The 20663-nt window shown below is 45.6% G+C and overlaps 1 protein-coding gene across 3 annotated transcripts in view; it reads left to right on the top strand.

Annotated features, from left to right (window-relative positions):
* Window positions 1-20663, top strand: part of LOC144511817 (prickle-like protein 1) — a 142865-nt gene that overhangs the window by 104493 nt on the left and 17709 nt on the right. For all 3 annotated transcript variants that reach the window (XM_078242168.1, XM_078242167.1, XM_078242169.1), the window contains exons 2-6: window positions 2557-2737; window positions 5691-5804; window positions 15847-15984; window positions 18867-19070; window positions 20261-20447. In XM_078242168.1, the coding sequence (XP_078098294.1) occupies window positions 2588-2737; window positions 5691-5804; window positions 15847-15984; window positions 18867-19070; window positions 20261-20447 (793 nt within the window). In that variant the 5' untranslated portion in view covers window positions 2557-2587. The remainder of the gene's footprint in view (window positions 1-2556; window positions 2738-5690; window positions 5805-15846; window positions 15985-18866; window positions 19071-20260; window positions 20448-20663) is intronic.

Below are 20663 nucleotides of genomic sequence, written 5' to 3' on the forward strand. Positions count from 1 at the left end.
GTTTGGAGCTTGCTTTGTGCACATCAGCCGCCATGTTTCCTAAGTTACAACAGTGACTACATTTCAAAAGGACTTCATTGGCTGTAAAGCACTTTGAGGCATCCAGTAGCCGTGAAAAGTGTTATATAAATGCAAGTTATTTTTGTCTTGATCTTTGTCACGATTAAATCTGTAAGGGTGCAAGTAAGGGTTGACGAGGGCTAGATCAGGCCACATCATAAATAACCTGCGGACACGCACTCACAAAGCACACTGAGGTACTGGAGCTTTGCTAGTGGCTGCAGAGGAATTAGGAGAGAAAACTAGGGATGGGCGAATGGATCTTCATTTTAAACAGCAAACTCCAAAGTTTCATTCATGTGGTGAACCATTGTTGGTTACCACCAGGAGTGCTGAGCCATGGTCTGGCCAGTACTATGAGTCTGTAGATATGTTACTGTTGGGGTTAGGGTTGGGCTGTTCTACCTGGTAATATAGTCCTATGGTACACTCCAGTTGGCTCCGCCTTCCGGGAGAGGTATAAAGGTCACTGCTCTGCCTGGTGACCCTTTAGTCTGGGATTGTATATTGTATATAGTAGCTCTGTTATTGTTGGTAATAAAAGCCTTTATTTCCCGGGTACATCCAGCCTCCCGTGTGATTTATCGCGCATCAATTCAGTCTGTGCATTCTTCTTTTGTTGCCAAACTCTCCCCAGATGCAAGTTTTCTATAATTAAATATCAAAATCGACGTGTTCTCCTGTTTGCTAATTTTAGCAATAATGTAGTAACTGGTATAAATTATCAATCCCGCGTTGTATCCACATCCAGGGGAGCTTTCTAAATTGCTGCCATATTATATTGTTCAAGTTTCATTGAACTAAAGTCAATAGAGGGAATGTCAGGTCATGGCTTAGTCCTGTGCCTGGTTTCCCAGAGGTACTGCTTGTCTCATTAGTACGTGTGTTTTATGGGGCTTGTGTGATTCCACTGTGATTGACAGGCAGCCTGTAACTTGTTGAATTGTACGAGCATCGAGTATCCATTTGCTTTAGCTATACAGATTGACATGTTTAATGAAGAGGTTTTGTTTGTTTCAATTCGATATGCTTCAACCATTGCGACTGACAGACTGCTTTCTTGACCTGGCCCTATTATTGCCCTGTGCTTTGAGTACAATCTTCCTGTCAAGACAGCTGAAAGCTTTATTGCAGTGGTTCTGAAGTGTGCGTTAAGGTGCACATTTAAGCTTACTTCTGGACAATGATTTTGACTGTAGCAATAGTTCCAACGTAGTTTTGGACACATCTTCCCCCTGTTAATGACTTCGACAGACTCCTCATGCGGTCATCATTCCTGCCAGCTGTGCTTCTGTGAATAAGTATCAGGATTGTTGTGAATTTTTACAGCCTAATTTGACACTCCTGGATAGCTTCTGTCTCGAGCCCAAGAGAAAAATAAATCCGGTAACAGTAATAGCTGTTCGAAGGGGGCGACATTAATGATTTGTTTCCCTAACCACATTGGACAAAAGCCATCAAATACTGGCAATGACCTTTTCAAAGTGCCGGCGGGCGGCGGGGGGGGGGGGGGGAAATATAAACAGCAGCATCCACAAAATTACAGCATAAATACAGATGGAGAACATGTGGCTCATCTCCATTCTGCAATCTAGATAAAGTCCACTCCAAGCACTAATTCTTTTGTGTTTTGGATGAAGAACTTCCTGACATCACGTCTAAATTTGCCGTCCACCAGCTTGAACCTGGACTGCTGACAGTAACCTGACAGCGTGTGACCTGCATGTGCTATTTTCCATCATTCTCCTCCTCTCCTCCACCTCTACACTTTCTCAGTGTGGATCTCATTCTCTGGGTACCTTTGCCCAAGGGCCAATAAGCATATGTGATGGTGAATATTGACAAATCTATTCAAGCACTCGGGGTGTGACGCCGAAGAGGAGGGTCGTCACAACTAAGAGTAGCACAGTGGTTAGCACTGCTGCCTCACAGTGCAAGGGACCCAGGTTCGATTCTGGTCTTGGGTGACTGTGTGGAGTTTTGTGGAGTTTGCCTGTTATCCCCCCTGTCTCTGTGGATTTCCTCCAGGTGCTCCATTTTCCTCCCCCAGTCCAAAGGTGTGTAGGTTAGGTGGATTGGTCATGCTAAATTGCCCCTTAGTGTCCCAAGATGTGTAAGTTAGGTAGATTAACTAGGGTAAATGCACAGGGTTATGGGGATGGGGCGGCGGGGTGGACCAAGATAGATGCTTTTTCAGAGTCGGTGCAGACTCGATGGGCCGAACGGCCTCTTTCTGCATTGTAGGGATTCTATGGTTTGAACTTGGCCCCAACCTGTTCCTACTCAGCATTCGTGCATGCACACAAACATAGTTGAACAGCCTTTTTCTATCCCACCCACAAGAAACTAACATGCCCGCAGCTATGTGTTGTATGGAATGCAAACGTATAGAAGAGATGACTGTAATACATCTATTTGTCTCATGTTTTGAACTTTAGCTAGACGCTATATATATAGTAGTGTATAATGTCTACATATTCTTTCACCTCCTTTCAGGTTGAAAACCTGTAGAACAAAGACCCTGAAGATGTCTGTGCTCGACACCAGGACTTCAGAGAATAAGAAGGTTGGCAGCAAGATGACATTTGACTTCCAGCAAAATGCCCCATCAGACAATGACTCTGGCTGTGCTCTGGAAGAGTACGCATGGGTTCCTCCAGGCCTCAAACCGGAGCAGGTTGGTGGAATTCATATACCAGTTACCCAGGGAAATAAGTTCAATCTATTCCTGTTAATTCAAAGTCAACTCTTGCTCAAGAAAATTCAAATATCTAATAGCTTTAGATGAAGTAATTTGAATGAAATAGCTCAAGTTGCTGTTTTTTGCCTTGAGTTAAGCAGATAATTCAAATTAAGCAACATTTGAATTGAGAGAAGTAGACAATAAATGCAGAATGTAATCACAGAGGAGGTCTGTAGCCACAGCTAATTACCAGAGATTTAGTTTGATTTTATTGTAGAGGAAATACTTTAGAATGTTTCATTGTTGATTATTATCTTTTAAGGTTTGTTATACAGGGAAATCTATGTCGTGATTAATAATTTAATCTCCAGCAAGAGCAAATCCAACCACATTCCCTTGCTATTCTATATCATTACCATCACCAAATCCATCACCAAATCCACCCACCATCAACATCCAGGGCATTGCTGTTGATCAGAGACTTATCTGGACCTCCCACACAAATGCTGTTGCTACAGAGGTGGGTCAGAGGCTGGGTATTCTGAGGCAAGTGACAACCCGCCCACCAACTCCTCAAAATCTATCCTCCATCTACAAGGGCAAGTTAGAGGTGCGATCGAATATTCTCCACTTGCCTGGATGAGAGCAACTCCAACAACACTCAAGCAGTTCAACACCAACCAGGGAAAAGTCTACCCACTACCTTAAACATCTAGTACCTTCACGGCCAGCACAGTGGGTACAGCGTGTGCCATCTATATGATGCACCACAGTAGCATGACAAAGTTTCTTTGACAGCCACTCATAAATCCATGTCCACCACTACTGCAAAGATGAAGGGCCGCAGATACACAAGGGCAGCATCTTCTCCAAGTTTATCTCCAAGTCACACAACATCCTGAGCTGAATGTATATCAGCGTTCCTTACAGCACTGTGGGAGGACTTTGATCACACACTGCAATGGTACAAGGAGATGGCTGTCCACCACATTCTCGAGGGCACCTAAGGATGGACAAATAAGTGTTAGTCTCAGCTGACCCAACAACTTTCCAACATTATCCCAGACTAGCTACACTGCCCAACCCTGTCCCAAATCCGCCACACTGCCCAACCCTGTCCCAGACCCCGCCACACTGCCCAACCCTGTCCCAGACCCCACCACACTGCCCAACCCTGTCCCAGACCCACCCGCCACACTGCCTAAACCTGTCCCAGACCCACCACACTGCCCAACCCTGTCCCAGACACACCACACTGCCCAACCATGTCCCAGACCCACCACACTGCCCAACCCTGTCCCAGACACACCACACTGCCCAACCCTGTCCCAGACACACCACACTGCCCAACCCTGTCCCAGACACACCACACTGCCCAACCCTGTCCCAGACCCCACCACACTGCCCAAACCTGTCCCAGACCCACTACACTGCCCAACCCTGTCCCAGACCCACCCGCCACACTGCCCAACCCTGTCCCAGACACACCACACTGCCCAACCCTGTCCCAGACCCCACCACACTGCCCAAACCTGTCCCAGACCCACTACACTGCCCAAACCTGTCCCAGACCCACCACACTGCCCAAACCTGTCCCAGACCCACCACACTGCCCAACCCTGTCCCAGACCCACCACACTGCCCAATCCTGTCCCAAACCCACTACACTGCTCAACCCTGTCCCAGACCCACCACACTGCCCAACCCTGTCCCAGACCCACCACACTGCCCAACCTTGTCCCAGACCCACCACACTGCCCAAACCTGTCCCAAACCCACCCCCACACTGCCCAACCCTGTCCCTGGCTCATCATACTACATCAAGTCCAGATCCAGCTCCCATTGTTCTTGCACAGTCTTTGGACTGTGGGAGGAAATCGGAGAACCCGGAGGAAATCCACGCAAACACAGGGGGGGAGAATGTGCAAACTCCACACAGTCACCCAAGGTGGGTATTGAACCCAGGATCCTGGCACTGTGAGAAATAAAGATGATCTGAAATATCTGGTGTGAGAGCTGCTTTCCCTTTTGAATCTTTGAAATCAGGAAATTATTATAAGGTTCACTAGCTCAAGATGCTGGAACTGTCCAGCTGACAGCTTTGTGGGTGCAGCTTCAGCACATAGACGGTATAGTTCAGGAAGCAGCCCCACACTCACCTCCTGATGGAGGCTGTGAATGGACAGTAAATGTTAATCTCGTCAAGGACATGACTTCCCAAGAATCATTAGGCCTCTGTAGAAGGAAGCAGTTAGAATCAAATCACTGCACTGCTCTGAACTTCAGCCGATATGCTCCTTAACTGGGTGCTGCTGGAAGCAAATTTGAATAATGCTGCAATAATTTGTGGAATCCAAAAGATTAGAATAGAACCAGAATCCCTCCCTCTGAGCCGAAGGAGGCCATTCAGCCCATCAAACCTGCACCGACCACAATCCCAATTCCCGTAACCCCACATATTTACCCTGCTAATCCCCCTGACACTGAGGGAGAATTTAGCATGGGCAGTCAACCTAATCTGCACGTCTTTGGACTGCGGGAGGAAACCGGAGAACCCGGAGGAAACCCACGCAAACACAGGGAGAATGTGCAAACTCCACACAGTCACCCAAGGTGGGAATTGAACCCCGGTTGCTGGCGCTGTGAGGCAGCAGTGCTAACCACTGTGCCACCGTGCCGCCCTTAGTTGTGTGGATTGTCACCACAGTGTCTCATGTTATCACCCGCCCGCCCCCCCCCCCCCCCCCCCCCCCCGCCCCCCGAGTTCTGATTTAATTTTCAATGTTGCCCTGAAGGGCATACCCCCACCAGAATCTGATTCAGGACCTAGGCACCAGAGGAAAATCCAGAATATTGTTGTTGATTTTTTTCCTGTTCTTCTCACCACCTCATCAGTGAATACCTCTTTTTAGTTGTTTACTGTGTTTCTCTATTTATCAATCCACAGGTGCACCAATATTTCCGCTGTCTCCCTGAAGAAAATATCCCATACGTCAACAGCATTGGAGAGAAGTTCCGTATTAAACAGCTCCTGTACCAGCTCCCACCCCATGATAATGACGTAAGTCTCTACGTAATTCAACGCAAGCATGATTTCATCATGCACTATAAAGAATTCATCCTCAAAGGATTGAACACAAATGCAAAAAGAACGTCCGAGTGATTACTATTTGAAGAAGAAAGCAAACGGGATTGCAAAGAAGTGACGTGGATTTATTAGTTCTCCCTTCAAGGTTCCAATTTAGATCCAAGCGTTTATTAATGCAACTGCTTGCTTTCTCTTCCATTCCTCATCCATAAGTAACCTGAGAATATTTCTGAGTTGAGGATATCACTGGGGGTAGATCTTGATTTTGTGCAGTGGTGTACAACACACGATAGCAAGTCCACTGTCTGTTATTAATACCATTGATTTTAAAGGGAGGTGATGACCTAGTGGTATTATCACTATCTAGACTATTAATCCTGCCAGAGCAGGTGTTGAAATTTGAATTCGATTTTTTTTTAAAATCTGGAATTAATAATCTACTGATATTCTTGAAACCATTGTCGATTGTTTGGAAAAACCCATCTGGTTCATTAATGTGCTTTAGGGAAGGAAATCTGCCGTCCTTACCTGGTCTGGCCTAGTTGTGACTCCAGAGTCACAGCAATGTGGTTGACTCGGTCAATCATGGATGGGTAATAAATGCTGGCCAGCCAGCAACGTCCATGTCCCAAGAATGAATAAAGAAAAACTGTTGTTTTGTTGTCACCTATTTTACACTATTGCACAGTCAATGCCTATCACGCTGTGTCAAGAATCTTTGCCCATCGCTGCCAGGCGTTGAAGAGTGTAGTGCTAACATGCCACTTTCAACTCAGTGACAACTCGCTTGCCTCTGAGCCAGTCGCTCATCAAAATATTTAATAAAACATTTTAAGAGATCAGAATTAAAACTGCCCTGGGATGGAATATTCTCTATTATCCTGCTCGCAACATTTTCAATTTTTTTAAACCAGTGGGGTGGCACGGGTGGCACAGTGGTTAGCACTGCTGCCTCACAGTGCCAATGATCCGGGTTCGATTCCCGGTTCGGGTGACTGTCTGTGTGGAGTCTGTATGTTCTCCCTGTGTCTGCGTGGGTTTCCTCCGGGTGCTCCGGTTTCCTCCCACAGTCAAAAGATGTGTGGGTTAGGTGGATAGGCCATGCTAAATTGCCACTTAGTGTCAGAGAGACTAGCTAGGGTAAATGCATGGGGTTATGGGGATAGGGCCTGGGTGGGATTGTGTTTGGTGCTGACTCAATGGACCAAATGGCTTCCTTCTGCACTGTAGGAGTCTATGATTCTATAACAGTGAGCACACTGACAAAATAGTGTCCATTTGCAATCTCTGTTGACACCAGGGGGACTATACAGTAATCTTAGAGTGATAGTCATTGGAACTCAGAAGGTGGCCATCGTGGATTCCAAGCTTCCCACCAGTATGTGATCTAAGCTGACACTGCAGTGCAGTATCAAGCGAGTGCTATACTGTTGGGAGTTGACACCTTTTGGATGATGTGTCAAACCAAAAGCCCCCTCAGGTGAACACGAAAGGTTCCAACACAATCGACAAAGAATTTCTTCCCAGCACCCTGACGTATATTTATCTGCCTCCCAGCATAAAAACATGCAGTCTGAACTATCTGGGAAGCACAATGGCAGAGTAGTTAGCACTGCTGCCTCACAGCTCCAGGGACCTGGGTTGGATTCCCAGCTTGGGTCACTATCTTTGTGGAGTTTGCACATTCTCCTCGTGTCTGCATGGTCTTCCTCCAGGTCTTCCGGTTTTCTCCCGCAGTCCAAAGATGTGCGGGTTAGGTGCATTGGCCATGCTAAATTTCCTCTTAATGTCCCGGGATGCGTAGGTTAGCTGGATTAATGGGGTAAACATGTGAGGTTGTTGTTGGTGCAGACTTAATGGGCCGAATGGCCTCCTGCTGCACTGTAGGGTTTCTATGATTTCCATGATCTCATTGCTGTTTATGGGATATTTCTGAGTGGAAATGGGTCACCATATTTCCCACATTACAACAGTGACGACTTCAGCAGTAAAGCAGACGGGGACATCCTGAGGATGTGAAAGGCGTTATGTAAACGCAAGTTATTTATTACCATCAAGCCATCTAGCTTTCTTAAATGACTCCACAGCTATTCGCGCCCCCCACCCCCGCCATTCTAGCCAGCCAACCATTCCATGCCCTGATTAATCTTCCTATGAATACATTCCCGACATCAGACCGAGATTTAACTCTGTATCCCTTTGTCTTACTGTCGCTGTTTAATTTGAAGTAGTCCTCCAGTTCAACCTTTCACTCTTCTACATCACTCTGTAAGATCCTTTCTCCCCACATCCCGGTTCAAAACTACAGCAAAACTTAATGTAAACCGATAACTTAATATATAAACATGTCAAAAATGTTTAATAAGCCTTTCCTCCATTAAATTAAATGAACTTGGTCTGACTTTGAAATGGAACAGTACATTCTGAAAGCATACAGCAAGTCCTCCAACCTTAACAGGAGAAAAGGCACAGTTTTGGACAGAAAGCTTTCATCAAATTCCAGACAAGGCAGCACGGGTGGCACAGTGGTTAGCACTGCTGCCTCACAGGGCTAGGGACCCGGGTTCAATTCCTGGCTTGGGTCACTGTCTGTGCGGAGTCTGCACGTTCTCCCAGTGTCTGCGTGGGTTTCCTCCGGGTGCTAGTTTCCTCCCACAGTCCAAAAGACATGCTGGTTAGGTGCATTGGCCATGCTAAATTCTCCCTTAATATACCCGAACAGATGCTGGACTGTGGTGACTAGGGGATTTTCACAATAACTCCATTGCAGTGTTAATGTAAGCCTACTTGTGACACTAATAAATTAACTTTATTGACAGAGCGGATCTGCTTTTTCAGCTTTGATGGATTTTCTTTCTATTTTTCCTATTATTACTAAGGAATTTGTTCTCTGCAAGTTGTCCAATTGTTCTCACTTGTTGAATAAGGGCAATGGGAGATGTTTTGGGTTCAAATTTTCATTCAAGAAAGTCGAAAAGATCCATCTTTCTCCATATTTAACAAACCCAAACAGACAAACCTATACCTTTGAAACCAGCCATTTCTGAGATGACCAATTTCTCCATCTATCTGTCTACTTTATAAGAGAAATTTTAGCACTGCTCCCCACACTCGCTCATCAAAATATTTAATAAAACATCTTAAGAGATCAGAATTAAAACTGTCCTGGGATGGAATATTCTCTGTTATCCTGCTCGCAACATTTTCGATTTTTTTAAACCAGTGGGGTGGCACGGGTGGCACAGTGGTTAGCACTGCTGCCTCACAGTGCCAATGATCCGGGTTCGATTTCCGGTTCGGGTGACTGTCTGTGTGGAGTCTGTATGTTCTCCCCGTGTCTGCGTGGGTTTCCTCCCACAGTCAAAAGATGTGCGGGTTAGGTGGATAGGCCATGTTAATTTGCCACTTAGTGTCAGAGAGACTAGCTAGGGTAAATGCATGGGGTTATGGGGATAGGGCCTGGGTGGGATTGTGTTTGGTGCTGACTCAATGGACCAAATGGCTTCCTTCTGCACTGTAGGAGTCTATGATTCTATAACAGTGAGCACACTGACAAAATAGTGTCCATTTGCAATCTCTGTTGACACCAGGGGGACTATACAGTAATCTTAGAGTGATAGTCATTGGGGCACAGAAGGTGGCCATTTGACCCACCATGCCCATGTTGGCTCTCTGTAGAGCAATCCAGTCAGTTCCACTCCCCTGCTTGACGCCACAGCTCTGCAAGAACATTTCTGTCATGTGCCCATCCGATTTTCCTTTGAAACCATTGATCACTAATCAATATTTATTGGCTACGATCTCAATTAAGTAATCAATCTTTAATACTCACTGCCCACTCCATGCTTATTGTGAAAGGGCATTGCAGAGGGACATTGGGGTGCATGTCCACAGATCCTTGAAGGAAGCAGGACAGGTAAATAAGGTGGCTCAGAAGGCATAGGGGATACTTTCCTTTATTAGCTGAGACATAGAATATAAGAATAGTAAGGTTATACTAGAACTGTATAAAATACTAATTAAGCCACAGAGTAATGTCTACAGTGCTGGTCATGGCATTATAGGAAGAAAGGGAACTTATGAGAGGGTACGGAAGGGATTGGCAAGGATGTTGTCCAGAATGAAGAATTTTAGCGATGAGTAAAGATTGGATAGGCTGGAGTTGTTTTTTTCAGAACAGAGAAAGCTGAGGGGAGATTTAATTGAGGAGTATAATATTCTGAGGGCGCTAGGTAGAGTGGATAGGGAGGACACAAAGGTTGGTGGATTTGCAGATAGCAGTGAGGACCATCAGAGGATACAGCAGGATATAGATCAGTAGGAGACTTGGGCGGAGAGATGGCAGATGGAGTTTAATCCGCACAAATATGAGGTAATGCATTTTGGAAGGTCTAATACAGATAGGAAATATACAGTAAATGGAAGACCCTTAGGAGTATTGATAGGCAAAGGGATCTGGGTGTACAGGTACACAGGTCACTGAAAGTGGCAATGCAGGTGAAGAAGGTGGTCAAGAAGGCATACGGCATGCTTGCCTTCATCGGCCGGGGTATTGAGTTTAAAAATTGGCAAGTCATGTTATAGAACCTTAGTGAGGCCGCACTTGGAATATAGTGTTCAATTCTGGTCGCCACACTACCAGAAGGATGTGGAGGCTTTGGAGAGGGTACAGAAAAGATTTACCAGGATGTTGCCTGGTATGGAGGGCATTAGCTTTGAGGAGAGGTTGGAGAAACTTGGTTTGTTCTCACTGGAGCGACGGAGGTTGAGGGGAGACCTGATAGAAGTCTACAAGATTATGAAAGGCATGGACAGAATGGATAGTCAGAAGCCTTTTCCCAGGGTGGAAGAGTCAATTACTAGGGGGCATAGGTTTAAGGTGTGAGGGGCAAGGTTTAAAAGAGATGTACGAGGCAGATTTTTTACACAGAGAGTGGTGGGTGCCTGGAACTCGTTGCCAGGGGAGGTAGTGGAAGCGGATACGGTAGTGACTTTTAAGGGGCGTCTTGACAAGTACATGAATGAGATTGGAATAGAGGGATATGGTCCCCAGAAGCGTAGGGGGTTTTAGTTAAGTCGGGACGCATGGTCGGTACAGGCTTGGAGGGCCGAAGGGCCTGTTCCTGTGCTGTAATTTTCTTTGCTCTTTGACACATTTCCTTTAGCAGAGAAGGGGACAGTTGAGGAGAAATGTTTCACTAGAAGGTGCTGGGGATCTGGAGCTCGCTGCAAGAAAGAATGGCAGAGGCCGAAACCTTCATCATATTTCAAAACAAAAATGCTTGGATATACACTTGCGTAACCTCCACGGCTATAGACCGAGAGCTGGAAAGTACAATTCGGCTGGCTTGTTCTTTCTCAGCGAACACAGATACAATGGGCCAAATAGTCTCCTTCTGGGCTGTAAATTCCTACGGACCATAAAACCCTAGCTTTGATTCCCCATTTGTACTGAGTTAATTGACCCTGGGGCAAGAGTTGAGACATACAAGTGTTGCTTTTTGCCTGGAGGTGGGGAAATAGCTCTTCCAGAACCAGTCATCTCTCTGAGAACAGTGGGTGTGTGAAAGTGTATGCAGTGCCAACCCTGGCTGGGATGCTTTCCATGGTCCATGGATACTCAATATCTAATAGAGAAAAAGTGACCACTTGAGAAAGACAAAGGAGGGTACCCGGCACCCATGAGCACCCAATAAGGGGAATGAAAATCACAGAGGCATCACGGTGGCACAGTGGTTAGCACAGCTGCTACACAGCACCAGGGACCCGGGTTCGATTCCAACCTTGGGCGACTGTGTGGAGTTTGCACATTCTCCCTGTATGGGTTTCCTCCCACACTCCAAAGATGCGCAGATAATGTGGGTTGGCCAGGCTAAAAAAAAATTGCCCCTTATAGAGTCCCAAGATGTGTAAGTTAGAGCAGGGTAAATACAGGAGGTTACAGGGATAGGATCAAGGTGGGATAAGCTGTTGGGGAGTCGGTGCAGACTCAATGGGCCAAATGGCCTGTTCTGCACTGCAGGGATTCGATGAAATATTGAATAGTTATTGTTAGGCTATGAACTGGGTATTAATTGTATTTCACCAAGGGTTAAATTCCTTTTCCCATGAGGAACAATGGCAAATTTAAAACATCAATTGCAACATTCAAAACTATTACAACAGTTTAATTGTTAACTGCAGCGGGGGTAATAAAGACTATTTAATTTCATGAACAAACCCCCCGGTAATATTACCATGAGGAAACTAAATGAAAACTTATATGGCTCAGCACTAAAACATAACAGATGCTTATTATAGCAATTTCTCACACACTTAAACTGGTCTGTATAATGTAGTAGCTGTAAAACTCTGTTTAAATGCACAAAGGACAATCATCAATACATTTAACTAAGGACGTTCTGTTATGATCCATGCCGACTTTACAGCGAGAAAATGTCCAGAAGCCATTTACTGGAAAGAAGAACTCTCCACCCAAAATTAAAATAATATTTTCTTAATTGTTAAAAGGGGCTAGGCTATACAACGGCTCAACACACTTCCCTTTTCGAGCAGGGGCCTATTTTTGAATCCAGCACGCATTGAGACAATAAAAGTCTTTTTGATGGCATGAAAGACCCTCAGTGAAATGTGTCTAGGGTGAGTTCAACCGAGTTCATAGTGAGGCCAGGAAGTCTACATATTCAGCGTTACTTGAGAGAAGCCACAGGTAAACTTGTATGTGCATGGATAGCACGGTGGCACAGTGGTTAGCACTGCTGCCTCACAGCGCCAGGGACCCGAGTTTGATCCCCGCTTGGGTCACTGTCTGTGCGGAATCAACACGTTCTCCTCGTGTCTGCGTGGGTGTGCTCCAGTTTCTTCCCACAGTCTGAAAGATGTGCTGGTTAGTTACATTGGCCATGCTAAATTCTCCCTCAGTGTACCCGAACAGAGGGCGGAGTGTGGCGACTAGGCGGATTTCACAGTAACTTCATTGCAGTGTTAATATAAGACTACTTGTGATACTAATAATAAAACTTACCTTTAACTGTACTAACTCTGGGAATCTCATGACTTAGAATAGCTTTATTAAAGGAATCAGGACAAGAACATCGAGGCCAAGACCTCGACAGTGTATTTATTGTATTTCCTCTCTTTGCACTCCACCAACTCCATCCCTCTCCCCGACAACAGTCTGAGATTAAACCCATTTGTTTGTAACTTTGGTGTCACGTTTAATCCACTGCTGAGTTTCCAACTTCATACTGGCGAAATCAGTAAGACTGCTTATTTCCACCTCTGTAACCTGGCCTGACTTTGTCCTTGTCTCCATTCAACTGCTGTTGAAACCCTCATTCATGCCTTTACTTCTGGAGTTGACTATTCCAACACACATAGCTTGGTCTCCCATATTTGACCCTCCATAAGCTTGAGGTCATGTAAAACCTTGCTGCCAGTACCTTTATCTCTGTGTTTGCTGACCTATTTTTGCTCCCAGTCAACCAAAGTTTTAATTTTGAAGTTCCAATCCTTGTCTTCCAATCCCTCTGTGGCCCTCCACCTCCCTATATCTAATCTCTTGAGATATCTGCAATCCTCTAATTCTGACCTCTTAAGCATCCCCAATTTTAAATCCCACCAGCCAGATCTGTAGTTATCTGGGCCCTAAACTCTGGATTTTCCTCCCTATCCTCTCCTCCTCTCTACCTCATTTTCCTCCTTAAGGTCCACCTTTTGATCAAGATTGTGATCACTGGGCCTAATATCTCCTTCTATGGCTCCGTGTTCTCTTTGCACTGAAGACTATACAGCAGATTTCCTAGTGTTGGGTGTGAGACATTGGCAATGTTAGAAAGGCAGGTCCTTTGAGAGTAATCCAGGACAAGCGTCAGAGTTGAAAGCAGGTGATGCTCCTTGAAGCCAAGACTTGGGTTTTCCACCAGTAAGGGGGTTGCTTCTGGACAAGGAGAGGATCCAGAAGTGAGGGGTTGAAATTTTGAGGTGCAGTCATGATTGTTCTCTATAGAGCAAGTCCCCACAGAGAGTTGATGAGTTGAATTATCCACTGTTTGATTATGTTGGTTGAGGAGCAGTTGAGGAGTCTGGGCCTATAGCCGATGGAGTTTAGAAGGCTGAGGGGGGGATCTAATTGAAACTTACAGAATACTGAGAGGCCTAGATAGAGTGGATGTGGAGAGGATGTCTCCACTATTGGGAGAGGCTGGAACGTGAGGGCACAACCTCAGAGTGAAAGGATGCTGCTTTAAAACTGAGATGAGGAGGAATTTCTTCAGCCAGAGGCTGGTGAATCTGTGGAGTTCATGCCACAGAGGGCTGTGGAGGCCAGGCCATTGAGTATCTTTAAGGCAGAGATAGATAGGTTCTTGATCAATGAGGGGATGAAGGAAATTGGGGAGAAGGCAGAGAATGGGGATGAGAATCATATCAGCCATGATTGAATGGTGGAGCAGACTCAATGGGCCAAATGGCCTAATTCTGCTCCTATATCTTATGGTCTTAAGAATACATTTTGGCTATGACACTGGTTGAGCTATCTGTTCTTGTTCAAATAGTACCATGGAATCTATAATGATCATATTACCCATTGGAACAAGCAGAAAAAGCTTGATTAAATACCTTGGCCAAAAGATACCACCTCCTATGATGCATCAGTGTCAAAGCATCAGTCTAGGCCAGTGACAGGTAGCTTTGATAAGAAGAGCCAGTCTTTGAAAATACGCTAGAACCCCAATGCATTTGTCAAATATCAGTAATAATGAGAATCAAGACAGAAACATGTTTATAGATTACTATGTAGCACCTTTATAATTGGCGCTCATAAACTTACATGTATTAATATCAGTAAAAGAGGACATTTGATAATCAGCAGAATTTTAAAGGCTTTTACAAAAAAGTTGTTAATTGAATGATATTTTCTCACCGGCACAATACTAATAAAAGCTTTTTAAAACTGAAATAAACCATTTAATTACCATCAACATCTGTGAACAACTCACATGATCGGCTATTTATGGGCAAACGCATGTTATTAACATGATGACGCACAATGTCGTTTTGTTCAGCAAAAATAGTGCAACCGTAACTCATTATGACTTTTGATCCAAGCAAGTTTTGAATGAAATTTCTTATTTTTGTAAATAAACATTTTACACGTTCATCACCGAGGAGATTTTTAGATATCAGATTTTCTTTTTCAATTCGAAACATATTTAGACAACAACTCTCTTTAAAAAAAATGATCAGAAGAAAAACTGGGTTCGATCGATCAAGTTGGGAGTTGTACATGAGACCTTAAAGAGCTACCTGCGGCTTTGGAGCTGCGTGAGTTCCCCCCCTAATCCAGACCATGAACTCAATTCCTGCAACAACATTCTAGCTCATGTCCAGAGAGGTACTTTACCTCACCAAAGGGGTACTCTGGCTATCCAAATGAATGAACCAAGTTCAGACATCCTCTTATATAAATACAAAATATTGGAATCTGAAACAAAAACAGAAAAATGGTGGAAAATCTCAGCTGTTCTGACAGCATCTGTGGAGAGGCAGAGATAGATAGGTTCTTGATCAATAAGGGGATGAAGGATTATGGGGAGAAGGCAGAGAATGGGGATGAGAATCATATCAGCCATGATTGAATGGCGGAGTAGATTCAATGGGCCAAATGCATCTGTGGAGAAAGAGTGGAGACAACGTTTTGAGTCTAGACGACCCTTCGCCAGAACTCCTCTTGCTTGGTCTAATGTGCACACGCCAGGTTTTATACTCCTAACCTAAATAAATCTCACTTCAGTTGGGGCAGCTGGTGATTTATTGGCCCAGTGGCACCAGAATCCCTGTAAAGGATTTACTTTGCGATAATTTGGCCATCGTTTTCTCTTTATAAACTATGCAGTTCAAAGGTTCTGCACTAACTACGGTCCATTTTGAGGCCCTCTTGACGTGCAGTAGTTTCAGCTGAGGGGGGTGATTCACAGGATAAAGCAATGATGCTGACTCCATTCTTTTTCTGAAGGAGAAGTACTGCCAATCACTGAGTGAAGAGGAGAAGAGGGAGTTGCGCGTGTTCAGCGGTCAGAGGAAGAGGGAAGCATTGGGACGTGGAATTGTTCAAGTCTTTCCGTTAACTGCCACTGGAGCTCTTTGTGAAAAGGTAAGCTTTGAGTTGATTTGATTTGATTTATTATTGTCACATGTATTAGCATACAGTGAAAAGTATTGTTTCTTGCGCACTATACAGACAGAGCATACCATTCATAGAGAAGGAAAGGAGAGAGTGCAGTGTTACAGTCATAGCTAGGGTATAGAGAAAGATCAACTTAATGCAAGGTAGGTCCATTCAAAAGTCTGACAGCAGCAGGGAAGAAGCTGTTCTTGAGTCGGTTGGTACGTGACCTCAGACTTTTGTATCTTTTTCCCGACGGAAGGAGGTGGAAGAGAGAATGTCCAGGATGCGTGGGGTCCTTAATTATGCTGGCTGCTTTGCCGAGGCAGCGGGAAGTGTAGACAGAGTCAATGGATGGGAAGCTGGTTTGTGTGATGGATTGGGCTACATTCACAACCTTCACAACAAGCTGAAACTAAGAAGGGTATCGAGGAAGTGGACTTGAACCCAGAAGCATTCATCAGATTTTTCTTTTCGTTCTTTCATGGGAAGCATGGAAGATGTGAGCATTGCTGGCAAGTTCAGCATTTATTGCCCTTCAGAAGGTGGTGCTGAGCCATCTTCTTGGTTCGGTGGATTGGTCATGCTGGATTCTCCCTCAGTGTACAGGTGCATGAGTGTGGCAACCAGGGGATTTTCACAGTAACTTCATTGCAATGTTAATGTAAGCCTACTTGTGACACTAATAAATAAGCTTAAACTTCAAACATGTGATGTAGTTGCACGCACGGTGCTGTTAGGGAGGGAGCTTCAGGATTTTGACCCATTGACAGTGAAGGAACATTTTTCCAAGGCAGAATGTTCTGTGACTTGGAGAGCAACTTGTAGGTAGTGTTCTCATGGGTTTGCTGCCCTTGTCCTTCTAGGTGGTAGAGGTCGCAGGTTTGGAAAGTGCACTCAAAGGAGCCTTGGCGAGTTGCTGTAATGCATCTTGTAGATGGTGTACATCACTGCCACTATGCGTCAATTTTACACACTTCCCTCCACTTTTCCAGAGCCCTGCTGAGCTTTCTTCTGAGCATTTATACTTTTATGCAGGCAGCACAGTGGTTAGCACTGCTGCCTCACAGCGCCAGGGATCCGGGTTCGATTCTGGGTTGGGTCCCTGTCTGTGTGGGGTTTGCACGTTCTCCCCATATCTGCGTGGGTTTCCTCCGGGTGCTCCGGTGTCCTCCCACATTCTGAAAGACGTGCAGGTTAGGTACATTGAGCCAAAAAGGCGTCGGACTGTGGCGACTGGGGGAATTTCACAGCAACTTCATTGCAGTGTTAATGTAAGCCTCACTTGTGACTAATAAATAAACTTTAACTTTAGAGTAAGATTGATTGTTCAGGGTGACGCACTGAAGAGTGGGTGCCGCACACTTTACAGGGGGTCTCCTCGACAGGGACTTGGACCAGTGCTACAAGCGAAACACAGCCGCAACGCAGCCATACATGGTTCGACATCAGGAGTTTATTTCAAGGGAAGGGAATTTGAAACAAAGAGTCAGTTCTTCTCTAAAATTGACTGCAAACATGGAATAAGGAAAAACTGACCACTAGTGAAAAAGTGCATTTGCTTGGTAGGTGCAGTGTCCACCTGAGGCCCAAAAGAAGCTGGTTGCAAAATTGATCAAAGTGAATCACCTTCCCATCTCTTGCAACATGCATTTACATAGTGCTTTTAATTTAACAAAATATCCCAAGGCATTTCAGAGAAACATTATCAAAGTATGACACTAAGTTACACAAGGGGCAGAATGGTGGCACACTGGTTGGCACTGCTGCCTCACAGCACCAAGGACGAGGGTTCAATTCTGGCCTTGGGTGACTGTGTGGAATTTGCACGTTCTCCCCATGCCCATATGGGTTTCCTCCGGGTGCTCCGGTTTCCTTCCACACTCCAAAAGTGTGCAGGTTAGGTGGATTGGCCATGCCAAACTGCCCCTTAGTGTCCCAAGATGTGTCGGTTAGGAGGTTAACGGGGCAAATACGTGGGGTTACGGGGATAGGGCCTGGGTGAAATGCTCTGTTGGGGAGTTGTGCAGATTTGATGGGCCGAATGGCCTCCTTCTGTACTGTAGAGATTCTATGATACAGTAGAGCAGGTAACCAAAAATTATAGAATCAGACAGTGCAGAAAGAGGCCATTCAGCCCATCGGGTCTGCACCAACCACAATCCCACCCAGGCCCTATCCCCATCACCCCATGCATTTACCCTAGCTAATCCCCCGACACTAAGGGGTAATTCAGCAGGGCTAATCCACCTAACGTGCACATCCTTGGACTGTGGGAGGAAACCGGGGCACCCGAGGGAAACCCACACAGTCACGGGGAGAATGCGCAAACTCCACTCAGGCAGTGACCCAAGCTGGGAATTGAACCCAGGTCCCTGGCATTGTAAGGCAGCAGTGTTAACCACTGTGCCACCATGCCACCCAGTTTGAAATGGTGCAGGCTTCTGGGGAGCATCTTAAAGGAGGAGAGAGCAGTAGAGAATAGAGGCTTAGGGAGGGAATTTCAGGGCTTACGGTCTAGGCAGAGCAAGGCTGGAGCAATTAAAATTAGGATGCGCAAGAGGCAAGATTTGTCTGAGCGCAGAGCTCTTGGAAGGATGTGGGGTTGGAGAAGAAGACTGCAAAGTTAGGTCGGAATTCTCCCACCCCACCTGCCACTGCAATTGTAGCGGGCGGGTTGCAGACAATGTGAAGGTCCATTGACAGTTGGGTGGGAATTTCTGGCTTTTAGACCAGTGCGGCCGGAGAATTCTGCCCTTAGAGACAGGTGAGCTGTGGATCAGATGAGAAAACACGGATGAGAATTTTAATATTGTGAAAAGGGGCCTTGCGTGTGATTTATATCTGATGACCTGTTTGTGCATTTTCAGTGTGGTGGCAAGATAAACGGAGGCGATGTTGCAGTCTTTGCTCAGAGAGCTGGGAACCGTACGTGTTGGCACCCTTACTGCTTTGGTTGCACCACCTGCCAGGAACTACTGGTGGACCTCATTTACTTTTACCAGGACGGGAAGATACACTGTGGCCGGCACCACGCTGACCTCTTTAAACCACGCTGTGCGTCATGTGACCAGGTGAGTGGCTTTCATTATTCCCCCTTCCACTTCAGTTGTTGTTCTGATCCTGTCCTTTTGGGGGATTGGGCTAAAGCTGCCTCTGCGCAGTTGGTGTTCATCTCGTGCACTTACGCACACACTGCTGAATTAATTATTGAGAATTGAGTCGTTACCTAGAATCATAGAATACTTACAGTGCAGAAGGAGGCCATTCGGCCCATTGAGTCTGCATCGACTCTGACAGAGCATCCCATCCTGCCCATCACAGATATCATAGCAGGCGGGGGGTAGACCATGCAAAGGTCAATTGACCTAGGACGAGATTTTCCGGTTTTGGGTTGACCATAGCCAGAAAATCCTGCCCTAACGAGCAATTTAGCATGGCCAATCCACTTAACCTGCACATCTTTCGGACTGTGGGAGGAAACTGGAGCAGCCGGAGGAAACCCACGCAGACACGGGGAGAATGTGCAAACTCCACACAGATAGTGACCCAAGCCGGGAATCGAAACTGTGTCCCTGGTGCTGTGAGGCAGCAGTGCTAACCATCGTGCCACCATGCCACCTGCACCAAGGAGGATTAAGAATGGCATCATTCTCATCAGGACAATGGATTTGTGAGCTACCTTTAGTCACCCAAGGCATAAATTGTCATTTTTTTCCACCACCAATTTCCTTCTTCTCTTCTGACCATCATTGACTTTTTCCCCCAAGATTTGCCCAAGAGTTTCATAGTTTCCTTGGGTCTAGGAAAAGGTGAGTTAGGGTAAGATGTGGTGCACTGGTCTTGGTTTCAGCAGATGCCAGGAGAAGGAAATGTATTAGAAGCTCAGCAGGAACAAGAGAAGAGTACTGAGAGGCGCAATGGCCATTCTATTAAATGGAGAAAGCCAAGGTTGTAACAGAGAGGCTGGAGAATACAGCGGAGGGAAAAGATACTTCTCGGGTGAGAAGCAATTTATTGAAAGTGGAGGAAAGGTAATAGAATTCCCAGCTATAGAAGATGACGAGGGGCCGTAACAACACTTCCGAGAGAGTGAGGTTGAGGCGATGGGGGGAGGAACAAGGAGACAGGGAACAAGGTGTGCGTTCCACTGCCATTTAATCCCTCCATGCCGCGTGGGAGACAGGACAATATCTGGGAATGTAGAGCGTCATTACTGTGGGCTGATAACAATGACTATGTTTTTTTCCCTCTGGCATTTCAGTTGATCTTCGCAGAGGAATGCACGGAGGCAGAAGGCAGATATTGGCATATGGACCACTTCAGCTGCACTGAATGTGAAGTAATTCTTGGAGGACAGAAGTACATCATGAAAGAAGGGCAGCCATATTGCTGCGGCTGTTTCGAGACACTTTACGCAGAGTACTGTGAAACCTGCAGAGAAATAATTAGTGAGTATGTAAAAATAAAGGAAAAATCTAACATGGACATAACAGATAATTAGAGAATATTTTAAAAATTCCCAACTGTCTGAACTCGAGAGCGAGACTGGAATTTTAATGCGCTGTTGAGGTAAAGTCGTCCCTCCCAATTAAAACTTCAATCTTTCTCTGCATCGCTGCCGTTTTATGTTAAAGGGGTTATTTCTATTTCAATAGTAGATGCTA

Source organism: Mustelus asterias, chromosome 25, assembly GCF_964213995.1.
Source record: "Mustelus asterias chromosome 25, sMusAst1.hap1.1, whole genome shotgun sequence".
NCBI classification, from domain to species: domain Eukaryota; kingdom Metazoa; phylum Chordata; class Chondrichthyes; order Carcharhiniformes; family Triakidae; genus Mustelus; species Mustelus asterias.